We start from the raw sequence: 17,134 nt of genomic DNA on the forward strand, positions 1-17,134 counted from the left end.
ACAACCTATCAGTACTCACCTCAGTTGCTAAGTAAACAGAAATTCTCAACAGTGACTGGGATAACACTATAAATGAGCATTTTTTCTTTTTGCTGTTTAAGTCTTAGTGAAATAAATAATTTAAAAATGTTTCAGGGACCCTAAGGAAAATATTACTTGCTTATTTCAATGAGATAAATTGTAGGGGTAGACTTTGTAGTCATTAAAGCAACACAAATAGAGTTCATTTTTTAAATGTTAAATTCCATTGCACTTCCAAAAACTGAAGAGGCTGTTTGGATAGGGTTTATAATTGCCGAGTCTCTGGAACATCCCAATAATAGGTAATTCAGGTGACATTTTCCACTGTCTTTCCCCATAACTTGAAACTGGCATGGTAACTACCACCATGAGCCTTAACATCTAACTGACTCCCCTAACATCAGCCTTAACATTCTGCTGACTCCCCCGTCCCCATGTTTCCTAGAGAATAGACAAACTATTTTTCTCCTTTTGTTCCTCTATGACCCAGTTGTAATTTTAATAGAACCTTAATATTAAAGAAAAAATTTATAAATTCTTGCAATAGACATGTTTAAAGAGTAAAAATTTCTGGTCCAAGTTTAACTCAAGTTTAGAAACATTTGATTGACACTCATTCTTCAACATTCAGGAATCCCCTCCCCCATATCAACTTTTGAGCAGCCCTCTTACTGACTTTGCTGACTCTTGCCCTTCCTCATCTCCTGAGAAAAGACTGAATCTTATTAGAGTGTTGTCCACTTTATGCTGATGTTTTTGATGAGAAAGAGGGAAGTAAATAACTCTCTAAATTCCTTAATTATATTCTTATAGTATCGGCTCTTTTAAATATATATTAAAACGTCATACAATTTCCAGTGATGTCTCATTTAAGCCAAGTAATAGTTGGAAGAATATTGATCATAGTATTGTATTTATGTGGAAACCTAATCATTTTTTTAGTTAAAAAACATCTAACATTGAGATATAGTATTAGAGTACTCCAATTCCTAACTTTAAATTTGATTTTAGGATACAGGATGCCTGGCTATCAAAACACTTTGGAGTAGACCGAAAATCTCAAACCATGCCAGCTCTTCGAAACAGATCAGGAGTAATGCAGGCCCGGCTTCAGCATCTTAGTAGCCTGGAAAGTTCATTTACACTTAATCACAGTAAGTGAAAATGTGTGGGGGTTCCCCATTTGAAACAGATATATAATACTATTTTACTTTAAAGAAGTCCTGGTTTATATAACCAATATGATTGAAAATGATTTCAAGACATAGACCTATTTGCATATCTGTATTTATGTATCATCATTTCATAATATCTGACTATAATAAAATATGCATGGATTTTTCAGCAATTTTAGGTAATGGTATTGTTTTTCTTAATTCATTATTAAATCAATTTTTCTCACTGAATTGATTTTATTTACATTGGATATCCTTCATTACTACTGTTAAACCTTTTTTAAAAGAATAGTTTATTGATTTTTAGAGAGAGAGGAAGGGAGAGAGGGAGAGAGATAGAAACATCCATGTGAGAGTGCACATTGATCAGCCACTTCCTGCATGGCCCCTACTGGGGATTGAGCCCACAATTCAGGCATATGCCCTTGACTGTGAATCAAACCAGCAACCTCCTGATGCAAAGCATGATGCCCAACCAACTGAGTCACACCGGCCAGGGCTCTACTGTTAAACTTTAATGCAAATATTAGCATAATAGTATAACATAATAGTGTATGCAATATTTATTTAGAGTTATTGTTCAATGATTTTAAGGGATTACACATGCTGAGCTGAACGCAGAGATTAAAGAACTGTAAATACTTTTTGACAAAAGTGTTTCACACAGGTTGAGGTATTGATAAGGCAAGTAAGACAAGGAGAGAAAGCTAGAGGGTTATATAATTGGAAGCTATCCCCTGAAACGCAAATATTAATAAAAAGAGTGAGAAAACTTGCATTTCCATACAGTCCTCTGGAGGATGCAGAGAAGGAAGCCAGCAAAAGTGGCCTGTGATAAGGACCAATAATAAAAACGAATGTCTTGAGCAGATGGGCCCTCAGGAGACAGACTCAAGACATTTTAAAAAATTCAACTTACAGCCTGCATGGCCTAAAATGCCTCCCACATTATTTCCTAGTTACATCGCCATAGTTCATCACTAAAATCTTGTCTCCAAAGGAGTGGGCACCTAATTATGTGTGCAGAGCTGTTGATACACAGCTCTAAGTAAAAATTGATAGACTTGATTAACCAAGACTATATTTGATTTAGGAATAAACACAGTGAAACTCATTAGGTCTGCAAGTATCGAGAGCCTCCTCTCTTCTTGCTTGTCTCTGAGGTTTTTTTTGGGGGGGAGGGGGGATCATTCAAAACTATTATGTGAATCTCTGTGTTCAGTTTTAATTTACTTTTTGTTTAATCCTAGGTTCTACAACAACTGAAGCAGACATTTTCCATCAGGCACTTCTAGAAGGCAATACTGCTACTGAAGTTTCTTTAACAGTGCTAGATACCATATCGTTTTTTACCCAGTGCTTCAAGGTAAAAATGAAGAATTAAAATTCAGATGGCATCATTGCAAAGAAAACATTATAACAAAACGTAACCTGTCATAGGAATAAAAGCCCCAATGAGCACTCAGGAAACTTGGATGATAGACTGAGTTTGGCTACTGTATGACCTTGGGAATTCACCAAGACTCACCTGCCACACCCAATTGTTTTATTTTTCCTGTTAAAAATAGATCTCTTACATACTTTTATTAAAATATCCAGTAATTTTTAGCCCAAATCGTGATTGAATTGGTTTTCTCAAATGCCTGTTGTGATGAGGTGTCTTTTTAGGTTAGATGATGTCCAGGCAGCCTGGCTGGCTTCCCTAGTCAGGCGCTTAGTGTTTTTTTCTCAGATGTTTGCCTCAGTACAAATCATTATTGCTATGATTAAAAAGAATAAGGCAAAAGCAGTGAACTTTCAGGGTTGTTAAAGGAGTAAACTGGGCTAATAGATATGTTTGAAGAATAAAAACTACATAGCTGTAATGTAATATCAGTGGAAGAACTCAAAAGTGAAAAATTGTGCTTACTTTCACCTGAGTTATACAGATAATTTTTTTCTTTTCTCCCCTTCTGTACTTTTCAAGAGGCTCATAAGGGAAAACCAAATTAGATACTAATAAGAAATAGGCTTCAGTATCCCTTTATGAAATATTAAGTTCTCATTAAAATGCAAACCAAATTCATTGTGCCAATAACTAAGGATATTTGGTCTCGAGGCTTGCATTGTATTCCTTCCTCCTATTCAGATGTGTCTCATTTATTAATAAACATACCTCTTGGTAGATGTCAGGCACTACCCTAAGTGCTTTATGAATATTAAATCAGCTTTTATTGTGGGGCTGGGAGAAATGGGGGTGATTACAAATGGGCACCAGGGATGTTTTTGGGTTGATGAAAATGCTCTAAAATTGGATTATGATGGTTGTACAACTCTGTAAATTTACTAAAAATAATTGACCCATATACTTAAAAATGGTAAATTTTATGGTATATAAATTATACCCCAATAAACTAAAAAATACAAATCTGAACTCACTTTTAGTCTTCATATGGCTTTATGATATAGATACTATTATTCCCATTTAAAAATGAGCAAACAGGCTCACAGGGAGTTTAATGTCATACAGCTGATCAGTGGCAGACTCAGGATTCAGATCTAGACCAATTATCACAAGGGTCTATGCTTCTAACCATATATCATGCTTGGAAATAGACTAAGGAAAGAGCCAGAAAAATCTAACACCCTTCATGGATTGTGGCTGTTGAAGTTACCATTAGATTTGTCAAAACTCTGAATATTATTTTGTGGGTTTTTTTGTTGTTGTTGTTTTTGGCCAAGTTGTAACCTGCTGGTTTTTTGAGGGATAGGAGAATAGGGCTGGAGAAGTTAACCAATGCTTTTTTAAAAAAGGTTCATAAACCAATAGATATTTCTCTACAATTTATTGTTTCATTTATGTCTCTTTACAAGGAGCATTTAAACAATTTATATGGTCTGTTCAATTGTGATACCTGTTATTACCTCTACTCATAGAGGGTTTAATTTTTCACCAATGACTAAACATATCTTATACTAAACCTACTTCAAATTAGATAATAGACTTTTAAAATATGATTGATATTTTCCTTAATTCTTACATTATTTAGTCTTTCTCAGAGAAATACACTTATATCCATTTATTTTAAATTTGGCTAGGTTAATAGAAATTACTCTTCCCATACTAGTTCTGTATTTGGTGTGTTACATTGGAAAAATATTTTTTTCATCTTATGTATAAAACGATGGAAGCAAGTATAGATGAAGTTTATGTAGTATTTTGAGATTTCCAAGTTGAAAGATGGCACAGATATTTTAAACACTTTGTTTTTCTGAAATTTTCAGACATGGATTGATAAACAGGTATTGGTAAGTCAGATCTCTCATTCTAAGTAGGGGTAGCATAAACTTTCTGCAAAATATATTTATTTTCATGTTTTTTAGAGTCAACTTTTAAATAATGATGGCCACAACCCATTAATGAAAAAAGTATTTGATATTCATCTTGCTTTTCTTAAAAATGGACAATCTGAGGTGTCGCTGAAACATGTATTTGCTTCATTGCGAGCTTTCATCAGTAAGGTAAGGACAAAAGCTTTATAGCTAGCTGCTAGTGGGCTTGCTTCATGGCAAGAAAGAAAGGATTATTGTTATGACATCTACAAACCTCAGACACTAAACCCATTAAGTCAGTACAGTAAAACCTCCATATAACAGACTAATTCAGGCGAGGGGGTTTCTGTTAAAGCTGAAAGTCTGTTATGTAATAAAGTAGGTTTTCTGAATGCATATGTTAAAAATTTGACAAATTAGTTTACCTGTTTTTACTTAAGTAGACACGTCTGTGTAATTAAAATTAAGTATATATGAAAAGTTTTAATTTCACAGAAAAGTTTTCTATATGTATTAATGTAATTTTAAATTTATACTGGATAGGTCTAGTAAATGCATGCATTCACCAGTCACCTTGAGTAAACAAATGCACACGGCATGGCTTAGCGAAAGTGGGAACATCTGCCTGCAAAACTGCTGCAGAAAGTCACGCCATTCTACAACAGAACCATTTACCATGCGCCATGTGGTGTGATCACATGCTGATTATTCACTGAACATTGTTTACGAGCAGTGTGACTCCTGGATTTAAATATGTAGACTATAGTTGTAAATATATTTATTTATGTCGGTAAAATTACTAGTGTTTTTTTCAATGTATGGCCTATTCACTAAAATTTGTTAAAAATAACGGTGGATTGCCCTGGCCAGTGTGCTCAGTGGTTAGAGCATTGGCCCTCGGGCTGAAGGGTTGCGGGTTTGATTCCCAGTCAAGGGCACGTACCTGGGTTGCCATTTTGATCCCTTGCCTGATCTGGGTGTGTATGGGAGGCAACCAATTGATGTGTCTCTCTCACATCTATGTTTCTCTCTGTCTCTCTCTCTCTCACCCCCATTCCACTCTCTCTGAAAGTCAATGGAAAAAATATCCTCTGGTGAGGATTAACAAAAAACAACAACAGTGAATTAATAACAAAAAAATCTAGGTTAAAAGCATTTTTAAATTAACAGGGTATTAATATCTTTTTTTTAAATCCTCACCTGAAGATATTTTTCCCATTGACTTTTTTAGAGAGGGTAGAAGGGAGCGTGGAGGGAGGGAGAGAGACACTCAGTATAGGGTCAAATAAATGGGCCCTTCCTTTCAATGCTAATTGTATCTGTGGGCTGTAAATTTTCAGGCTTTACCTCATTTTAAAAAAACCTCAGGCTAGACTTTTAGGAATAAATATGACTGAAATAGATAGCAAAGATTTATTTCTGGTCTGCTTCTGATAGCTTTTAAATGTAATAAAAAGCATCATAAACCAAGATGGAGTTAAAATTATGGAAAGGCACGGTTCAGGCCTTCCTCTCTGGTATGTGTAACTTTAACAAGATAAAGAAATTCAATTAATTGATTTGTATAATAGGATAACTAAGCATGGAAAACTTTTTTGTCATCATTATTTATTGCATTTAATTGATAATAGAGATTAGGTAGATTTGAAGGTTTTTTTAATTGTTATTTAATACAATTTGTGAATAAATAAATAAATGGAAAACCGAGTTCACTATAAGCATCTTATAAGAAACTAAGGGAAAGAGATTAAAAAATAGTTTATTTAACAATTACTGGGTAGGTTGTTACTGGTGTTAGACACTGTGTTGGGGATATGGTCCAGTATTGTGTCTGCTTGTGCACACCCATCCCCCCCCCCCACACATACATCCACATGCACAAATACCATTAGGATAAAAGAAGTCTATACAGAGAACAGAGGGTGAACAGAGAAGGAGAGGAAACACTCTAATTTAGCCAAAGTTCCTCTGAAACTGTGGAGCTAGGAGTTAGCATGGACTCTGCAAGAAATGGGATGAAGAGGAAAATGTGCACCAGATGAATGTGTACTCATCTTAGGAGTTAGACTTCATCTTTCACACATTGGGGAGTATCGAAGTAACACAATTAGTTTTGTACAATATTAACAGAAAGTTGGTGTGAACTGGGAAAAATCTCTAAAACGCAGTGTGGGGGGGCAATGGGGGAATAAGGACACATATGTAATACCTTAATCAGTAGAAAAAAAATAGTGTGGAAGATGGATTGATGATGATACTAAAGGCAGTAAGGAGACTTGTAATGGGCTAGATAAAAATGAGGGCCTAAAGTAAGGCAGTGGCAGTGGAAATGGAGAGTCAAAGGCAGATATTAGACATGGTAAGGATATAGAATTTATAGGATTTGGTCATCAATTTAGGGATTCTTTAGTGGGTCATGGTGGCTAATATAAAATGTAGACAAAAGACCACCTTTGGGGATAAAAGATAATGAGTTCTGTTTTGTGGGCCTGTTGAGTTTAGAGTGCCTCAAGGATATGCAGTTAGAGCTGATAAGATTGACAATTGGATATATAGATCTTTGCTCTGGAGAGAGATCTGAGTTAGAGAGCTACTAGTAAACTTGAGAAGTCGTCATCCATATATTCACCCATACTATATTTATTGAACACCTTCTGTCTGCCCAGCACTGTAGTAGATACTGGAGATACAATCCTATATAATAAAGAGGTAATATGCAAATTGACCATCACACCCTCGCATAAGATGGCCATCCCCATGTGGTCACAAGATGGCCGGCAGGGGAGGGCAGTTGTGGGTGACCAGGCCAGCAGGGGAGGGCAGTTGGGGGTGACCAAGCCTGCAGGGGAGGGCAGTTGGAGGCAACCAGGCCTGCAGGGGAGGGCAGTTGGGGGTGACCAGGCCAGCAGGGGAGGGCAGTTGGGGGGAACCAGGCCTGCAGGGGAGGGCAGTTGGGGGCAACCAGGCCTGCAGGGGAGGGCAGTTAGGGGCGACCGGGCCAGCAGGGGAGGGCAGTTGGGGGCAACTGGGCTGGCAGGGGAGGGCAGTTGGGGGCAATCAGGCCAGCAGGGGAGCAATTAGGCATCGATCAGGCTGGCAAGGGAGTGGTTAGGGGTGATCAGGTTGGCAGGCAGAAGCGGTTAGGGGCAATCAGGCAGGCAGGTGAGCGGTTGGGAGCCAGCAGTCCCAGATTGTGAGAGGGATGTCCGACTGCCGCTTTAGATACAAAAGCGGCAGTCGGACATCCCCTGAGGGGTCCCAGATTGGAGAGGGTGCAGGCTGGGCTGAGGGACACCCCCCACCCCAGAGCACGAATTTCATGCACCGGGCCTCTAGTGGTAGAGATAAAAGAAGAATAGTCTTGCTTTCATAAAGCTCTCAGTACAGGTTGGAGGGGGGGACAAAATAAACAAGTAAATAAAATAGTAATTATGATCATTTCTAGAAAGGAACCAAGGTGCTATGATAGAGAATAATGATTTGTGACGGATTCCTTACTTTAGATAGGTTTGTCACATTTTTAAAATGAGACACAAAATATGAAAAGGGGCCAGCCATTTGAAAAGCTCAAGGAAGAACACTCTAGAAGAACATGCATATGCAAAGGCCCAGAGTTGGGAAAGAGCTTGAAATTCTGGGGACTGAAAGGCCCAGTTTAGCTGGAGCATAGTGAACTAGGGAGATCATCAGCATGAGTGTAGTAACTTCACTGTAGTTGAAGCCATGGGAATGATTTAATTTCTCCTGGAGTGTATATAGAGGAAGAACAAAAAATAGGTCAAGATTAGTACATTGGAGAAAAACAACATGGAAGGGGTTAGAAGAGAAATCTGTAGAAGAGATGAAAGGAAGCAGTCACAGAAGTAGGAAGAAAGAAGGCTATCATGGAAGCCAAAAGAGAAAACAGTGTCAACATTATTATGAGATACAGAGTGTTCTAATAAGATAAGGGGGAAAGGAAGTCCATTGGAATTGACAGGAAGTCACCATTGATTTTGGCCATTGCCCACTCAAGAGAAATGACGTGGGTAGATTATTTAATATAATGAATTAACTACATTACAGCTATGCCCTCTCATACACTTCTATTTTCATTTTCATACTAGAATATCTTGTCCAGCAAGGTTTGTTTTCATCTGGTGAACCTGTTGGTGAGATTTCCAGGCAGCCAATCAGAAAACATTTATTAAACATTCATATCTGCATAGTATTACACTTGGTCTTAATGTGATGTAAAGAAGGTCGATTCCTACAACATGGTTTTATATTCAAGATTCCCAAGATGTTATTTTGAAAAGGTTGGCCCTCTAGCTTCACATTCCCTGAAAAACATCCATTGTGTACCCTGCAGCAGCTTACTCCTTGCTTGCCTAGACATGTAAGCATGAGAGATTATAACAAGCCTATGTTATATGAATATTTTATCTTCCACAAAGCAGACTGAATACATTCTCAAAGTAACAGCCACTTGACTGTTTAGACAGCCACTTTTGTACTCTTTATGCCAATATATATCTTTTTAAAGTATAGTTGACATACTATATTATATTATTTTCAGGTGTACAGCATAGTGATTTGACACATTCCTTAGATGTGATCACCACAATAAGTCTCTTAACCATCTGTCACCAAAGTTGTTATGATAATGTTGACTAATTTCCCTATGTAAAGTGTATCTTATGTTCTTTTTATTGATTTTAGAGAGAGAGAGGAAGGGAGAGGGATAGAGAGATAGAAACATCAATGAGAGAGAATCACCGATTAGCTGCCTCCTGCACGCCCCCTACTGGCAATCGAGCCTGCAACCCTGGCATGTGCCCAACTGAGGACCTCTTGGTTCATATGTTGATACTCAACCACTGAGCAACACTGGCCAGGCTCAAAAATTTATCTTAATTAACACTGTTTATGAGTAAAGGACACATGTGTTTGTGTATCTACACTTCATCTATACCCCGTTTTGTTAAAAGGTCAACTTGCTCAATAGATTCCCACTATAATTTTCTCAGCATTTGGAAGTTCATAGTATAAGAAACTGTTTAAATATAAAGCAGAAGAGTAAGTAATGCAGATTGTCCTTCCCATTTTTAAGGGTCAGATCGAGACTCATCAATCATTCATCATTTCAGTCATTCATTAAGTTAACACATATTATCAAGAACCTACTTATCAGTTTTTTCCAGATCATGATGAGTTCTTCCCAGTCTGTACCATTTATTGTTAGTACCTCACATTTTTGTAATGACTTGTGTACTGACTTGAGTTGTTTTGTCATTGACACATGCTGGCCTTTGTGTATTTAACTAGTTCATGTTTTCTAGAGCAGAGCCCTAATCTTAAGTTCATTATGTATCTTCAAGGCACTTAGTATAGATTTAGGTGAGAATATAGTTGGCATTTGATAGTTGATTTATTTTTATGATTGGGTTTTCAGATACTTATTTATGTTTTGTTCTTTAGTTTCCCTCAGCCTTTTTCAAAGGAAGGGTAAACATGTGTGCTGCATTTTGCTATGAGGTTTTAAAGTGCTGTACCTCGAAGATTAGCTCAACCAGGAATGAAGCATCTGCACTTTTGTATCTTCTGATGAGAAACAACTTTGAATATACCAAAAGAAAAACCTTTCTGAGAACACATCTGCAGGTCAGTGAAAATCAAAGCTCCTTTTCTTCAATTCAGTCTTTAGCCTCTAGATCAGTGGTTCTCAGTGTGAGGCACCGGCCCACAGGGGGCAATTTGATTTTTAAGGGGGAGCAATTTGAGAATGAGTTATTAACAGTGATTTTTTTGCATTTCTTATGGTTATAGGGGCCTCATATACAGTATAGAAATATATATTGTGACATATTTACATATTTCAGTTCTCTATTATATGTTTTTAAACTTTATTTGCTAATTTTTCATATCACTTTATATATTTTTAAACAATTTCTTAGTGATTTCTTCCTCAGTACTTTAACTGTCCTTTCCTTCTTTTATTTTTCTCTTTCATGGATGCCATGTTCTTTGGCAGCTTGTTTAGACCAAGTTAATGACCTTTAGGCTTTCTCCATGTGACTAGGAGTTCACTTTTTGAATAATAAAAATTATATGTCACAGGGCATGGGGGACATCAGGATTTTAGAGATGCTTAGGTGGGGCATGGCCAAAAAAGATTGGGAACCACTGCTCTAGATCAAGAGCTAGAGCTACCCAGTCCAATACAATAGCTGTTAGCCACATGTGGCCATTTAGTACTTGAAATGTAACTAGTCTGAATTGAGATGTGCCCTAAATTTGGCTTTTGAAGACTAAATACCAAAAAGAGTGAAATGTCTCAATTGTTTTATATTTACAATATGTTGAAATGGTATTTTGGATATATTGGTTAAAGTGAACTGTTAAATTTACCTGTGTCTTTTTACTTTTTTAATTGATTTTTTAGAGATAGAGACAGGGAGAGGGAGAGAGAGATCGAAACATCCATGAGAAAGATACATGGATTGTCTGCCTCCTGCATGCCCCCTACTGGGGATGAGCCCACAACCCAGGCATGTGCCCTGATGGGGAATCAAACCTGCGACCTCTTGGTTTATGGAATGACACTCAACCAATTGAGCCACACCAGCAGGGCTCTTTTTACTTTTTAATGCAGCTACTAGACAATTTAAAATTACATGCATGGTTCACTTCATATTTCTATTGGAAAGCACTATTCTAGAGCATAGGTGTTATGAGCTAGACCCTAGTTCAGGTTCCAGGACTAGGGTCACACACCGTATGACCTTGAGAAAGTTACTTCCTTAGTGTGTCGGTGCCTCAGTTTTTTCATATGTAAAATAGTGGTAAATATTTGTGCCTGCCTCATACAATTGTTGTGAGGATTAAATGAGATGCTTAAATAACAAACAAGACACTTATTAAATACTAGAGGCCTGGTGCATGAAATTCGTGCACGGCACGGGGGGGGGGGGGGCGTCCCTCAGCCTGACCTGCACCGTCTCCAATCCGGGAGCCCTCAGGGGATGTCCTACTGACGGACATCTGGCCTCCCTCTGCGGGAGTCTGGCCTCCCTCTGCGGGAGGCGACCGGGTGATCAGGGGAAGGCGCCACCTCCATCACCCCACTGCTGCTGCCACTGCCAGCCACTGCAGCCACCAAGGTGTTGTCATCAACACGGACTCCAGTCCCTTCACCATGAAAAAATGACAACTTTCTTTAGGCATTTTCAAGATGTCTCTTTCATAAGATATGACATTTCTTTCTTTCTTTTCTTTTTTTTTATCCTCACCTGAGGATATTTTTCCATTGAATTTTAGAGAGCGTGGAAGAGAGAGCAAAAGACAGAGAGAAACATCAGTGTGAGAGGGACACTTCGATTGGTTGCCTCTTGCATGAGTCCTGACCTGGGCCCCAGCCAGGGAGAAGCCTGCAACATCGGTACATGCCCTTGACCAGAATCAAACCCGGACCCTGTGGTGAGCAGGCCGAGGCTCTATCCACTGAGCCAAACTGGCTAGGGCAGGATATGACATTTCTTAGCCCCTCCAGTAGCAGACCTTTGATTTTTCCTCCAGGAGTGTGGTGGAAAAACCCTAGATCACCTTCTTGGATTCTTATTACCCAAGTTACCAAGAACACTGTGAGTGGCAGCATACAGGGAGCTTAGCCAATGAGCGGTCAGAAAAGGTGTTTCCTCTGCAGCTCACATGCAGAGGCAGGACTGCTGGCGCGTGCGGCTGGCAGGCCCACAGAGAACAGGGTTGTTCTCTGTGGGCCTGCTCACAGGGCCTGCTCACCACCGCAGCAGCTGGCAGGCCCTGTTGTCTGTGGGCCTGCACCATCCATGGCTTGCCTCACTGCGCACGCAGTCCCCTCCCACCCACCTGTGCGCACAGCCTGCTCCTGAGCAGTCATGACGTTACAGTGTCTCGGCTAATTTGCATATTACCTCTTTATATAAATAGATTATATAGTAGGTAATAATACTGTTTGTGTGTTTCACTTTCCAGTATGACCAGTAAGTAAAACATGAGAGAAGTTTCAAGGTGTAGTGGAAAGAATGAACTTTGGAATTAGACCTACCTGGGCTTAATCGTAGCTCGGCTACTTACTATGTGACCCTAGACAAGTGTATCAATCTGTCTTAACTATTTGCCTCATCTGTAAAATGAGGCCAAATATATTTCACCTTGCAGGGCTGTCATGAGGGATAAAAATAAAGTGTTTGTAGTGCCAGGCACAATGACTGGCATGTAATAGATACTCAGTACATGGTAGTTGTTATTCAACATTTCCATATTTTTCTGCTTATTTGATGAAACTGCTTTGAACTAAAACACAATTGGGACTTCTTAGCTTAGTAGACCTCTTTGTAGTATGGGAAACTTTTGGTTATATTTGTATCTTCACTGCCATGGTGCCATTGCAGTTGTTTATTGGAAATGGGTTATAAATGGGGAAACAGCCATATCAGGTTTTTAGAAATGTTATCAGTAATGTGGAAATCCGATGGAAGTGCATTCTTTCTGTAAAAAATCTGCTATGTTAGGGGCTGGGTTATATGTAAGGGCCTTTATAATTCACCTTTATATGAGGTATCATTTGAATACCATCTTTCCCCAAAACATTTCTGCAATTAGTGTTCCAGTATGCCTGAAATTACCCATTAGGGTATGTTCTTCTGGGTCATACCATTAGTTCTCTCAAGCCCGTTATTCAAATGTAAACGAATTAATAAGTATGAAGACTTGTAACCATGTTTGGCACATAGTTAGTGCTCAAAAAAGAGTTAACTAGTATTATTATGATTATGACCTCTTTAATCCTCAGAACATTTCATAACAATATTACAATTAAGGAAAGTGAGGAATGGAAGGTTAAATAGATTTTCTAAAGCCCCACAGTGAATAATTGATAAAGTCAAGATTTGCATCTGCAGCAGTTTGATTCTAGAGCCTGCAATCATAGCTCCTGCTTCCCAAGACCAGAGGTAAAGCATCCAGCCATTAACACCTTACCATGAATCATTTAGGCATTCCTCAAAGGGATCCTGAGAGATTAAAAAGCACCATCAAAGGCATTACATGTAGGGCTGTCTTAACTAGGTAGGTGCTAGTCAGAAACAAATAAGGGAAAAAAAGAAAAAAAGAAACAAAAAAGGGAGCTGAGGTGCTGGAGTTGGAAGTTCAGGACACTAAAATAGACCAGCGAAAAGGAATGAGAAATCAAAGAAAAAAATGTCATTTATTCCCAACTTTGCCATAGCTGCTACCTAGCAAGCATGTTCAAAATGGAGACCTGACCCACCGTTGTTTTCAGTTCACTATTATGAAACAGTTTTGGATCTAGCTGTACCATGAGCTTAGAAAAAAGTTTCACATCTAATCAAGAAAAGTCCCAATAAAATTGGAAATTGGAGCCTTTGAAGTTGCTATTTCCGTAAAAGATTTTAAATTCCTCATGTCTGAAGAAAGTAGATTATGGTGGAACTGTGTAGAATCTTTAAAAGAAACATTTCATATGAGTGCTTATGGGCTTATACAATGATGAAAGTAAATAGCATTTGTTCAAAAGACAATTGAAAAACAATGTTTGCTCTTTCCCACAGATAATAATTGCTGTAAGTCAGCTGATAGCTGATGTAGCACTAAGCGGAGGATCAAGATTTCAGGAGTCTTTATTCATTATCAATAATTTTGCTAACAGTGACAGACCTATGAAGGTATGTTCTCACTTCAAGTAATAAATTAGAAGCACCTTCACTGTCAGAAAAGTTTACACTCCTAGAGTTAAACTGTTATTGGGTCCATGACTTACTTTGTTGTTGTTGTTATTATTGTTGTTAATCGTCACCTGAGGATATTTTTTCCATTGATTTTCAGAGAGAGTGGAAGGGAGGGGGAGAGACAGAGAGAAACACCGATGTGAGAGAAACACATAGATTGGTTTTCTCCTGCTCATGCCCCAACTGGGGCCTAGGATTGAGCCTGCAACAGAGGCATGTGCCCTTGATCAGAATTGAACCTGTGACCCTTCAGTTGGGCCAATGCTCTAACCACTGAGAAAACTGACTAGGGCAGGTTCATGACTTTCAGTAAAATAGTGTATAGTCCTAGCCAGTTTGGCTCACTGGATAGAGCATCGGCCTGCGGGCTGAAGGGTCCCAGGTTTGATTCCTGTCAAGGGCACATGCCTAGGTTGCAGGCTCAGTCCCCAGTAGGGGGCATGCAGGAGGCAGCCAATCAATGATTCTCTCTCATCATTGATGCTTCTATCTCTCTCTCCCTCTCCCTTCCTCTCTGAAATCAATAAAAATATATTTTTTAAAAAATAGAGTGTAGAGAATGTAAGCTTCATTATTCCAGGCTTTGTCTTGTACACCACTGTATCTCTAGCACCTAGAAAACTGCCCGGTACATAGCAGATAATCAATGTTAGTTGAATGAATGGACAATTGACTATATTGTGTATGCACAGTTGTTATGGCTAGTAGGATCTGAATATTTTTCTGGTCTTGATTTCTAAACTTACTCTGAATATAAATGGATCCTTAACAGTCATTAACTATTTACCATATTGATTAATTAAGCACTGAGTTTGAAATTTCACAAAATCTCACTTCTTAGAGCAGTTAACAGCTGCCTGATCCATTGCCAACAGATGAGGAACTGCACAGAAGGGATTTATTATCTGACTAGAGGCCCGGTGCATGAAAAATCATGCACTGGAGGGGGGGTCCCTCAACCTGGCCTGCCCTTTCTCACAGTCCGGAAGCCCTCAGGGGCAGGAGGCGACCTGGCAACCAGGGGAAGGTGACGCCCCATCACACCTCTGCTGCTGCCACTGCCAGCACCACAAGACTCGGCCAGCCCTGGGTACCTGAGCCTTGGGCGGCCCTGGGCAGCTGGGCAGCCGCCATCCGAGGCTTGTCTGTGCCTTGGGCCGGCCCTGGGTGGTTGGGCAGCTGACATCTGAGGCTTACCTGTGCCTTGGGCGTTAGCTGAGCAGCCACCATCCAAGGCTTGCCTGTGCCTCAGGCTGGCCCTGGGTGGCTGGGGGGCTGAGGGGACTGGGGGACTCCAGAGACAGGGGCAGGCCTGGCGGCCTTGCCACGCACCTGCCACCCCAGCGGGGCTAAGGGGACTGGGCGCCACCATCTTGTGGCTGTGGGCATCACCATGTTTGAGGGCGGGGCATTCAATTAGCATATTCCCTCCTTATTGGCTGTGGGCGCCACCATCTTTGAGGGCGGGGCAGTCAGTGAGCATATTCCCTCCTTATTGGCTGTGGGCACCACCATCTTTGTGACGTTGTGAGGGTCAATTACCATATTCCCTCTTTATTAGATAGGATGAGTTTTAAGAATCATCGGTTAACTGATTGTGGCTTGCCATAGATAATTTTTTTTCCTTTTTTTAATTGAATTTATTGGGGTGGCATTGGTTAATAAAATTATACAGGTTTCAGGTATATAATTTTACAACATATCATCTGTATATATTGTATTGTGTGTTTATTACCCCAAGTCAAGTCTCTTTCCATCACCATTTATCTCCCCTTTCCATCTTCTACTTCTCCCACAGCCCCCTTCCCTCTGGCAGTCACCGTAATGTTGTCTATGTACGTGAGTCTTCCCTTTTTTTTCTTTGTTTAATCCCTTCACCCTTCTCACCCAGCCCACAAACCCCTCCCCTCTGACAGCTGTCAGTCTGTTCTCTGTATCCGTGAGTCTGTCTCTACTGTGTTAGTTTATTTTATTCATTAGATTTCACATATAAGTGAAATCATATGGCACTTGTATTTGTCTGACTGGCTTATTTCACTTAGCATAATACTCTCCAGGACCATCCACGCTGTTGCAAAAGGTAAGTTTTCCTTCTTTTTTACGATTGAGTAGTATTCCATTGTGTAAAAGTACCACCGCTTTTTTATCCACTCATCTACTGATGGCCACTTGGGCTGCTTCCAAATCCTGGCTGTTGTAAATAATGCTGCTATGAGCATAAGCATGTATATATTCTTTTGGATTAGTTTGTCAGGTTTGCCATAGATACTTATTGGCACTCCCAAAGACCCTGAACTGCATTCCTCTTTCTTATCTATATGCTTAAAACCTATACCATTGTCAAAATTCATTTGTTGCACAGAAAGCAGGTTCTGATCTTCAGTGCTATATGTGTACAAGGGAAGAGGAACCTTTTGCCAATAAATAAATTTTCTTCCCAGAGGAATCATCTCCATTCTTGGGAAAGGTCATCTTCCAACATAATTGGACAATATTGTTTAAAATCTGAAAAAAATAAAGCTCACAGTCATAGTATCCTTGATGTTTGCGACATGTAGATCTATGTAGCAAAAAATATTCCCACAGGAACATTGCTTAGACTGGAGAAAAGGAAAAACAAAACAAAACACTGTCAGGCTGGGAAAGTTTGCTTTCCAGCCAGTTCTACTGGTTCCCCAGGAGATAAGTATATGCTCCAACTAATCCCATGAACACAGAAACGGCTTCTGTCATTTATGATCTTTTACTCATACTCTAGGAGTTGTTACCATCCTTAATTCCATGTTACATAAAAGTTAGAAGAGCAACTTTTTCACAGTGATGGGGGTCTGTTTTGGCTTTCCTTGATAGGAAATCTTT

General features: G+C 39.4%; 1 protein-coding gene across 1 annotated transcript in view; it reads left to right on the top strand.

The window, feature by feature from the left end:
- The window catches only part of DOCK11 (dedicator of cytokinesis 11), a 199,379-nt gene that overhangs the window by 146,439 nt on the left and 35,806 nt on the right, over positions 1-17,134 (top strand). The window contains exons 38-42 of the mRNA XM_080653538.1: positions 1,033-1,175; positions 2,447-2,562; positions 4,560-4,697; positions 9,969-10,151; positions 14,099-14,212. Of these exons, the coding sequence (XP_080509664.1) occupies positions 1,033-1,175; positions 2,447-2,562; positions 4,560-4,697; positions 9,969-10,151; positions 14,099-14,212 (694 nt within the window). The remainder of the gene's footprint in view (positions 1-1,032; positions 1,176-2,446; positions 2,563-4,559; positions 4,698-9,968; positions 10,152-14,098; positions 14,213-17,134) is intronic.

Source organism: Plecotus auritus (genome assembly GCF_963455305.1).
Source record: "Plecotus auritus genome assembly, chromosome: X".
Lineage (NCBI taxonomy): Eukaryota > Metazoa > Chordata > Mammalia > Chiroptera > Vespertilionidae > Plecotus > Plecotus auritus.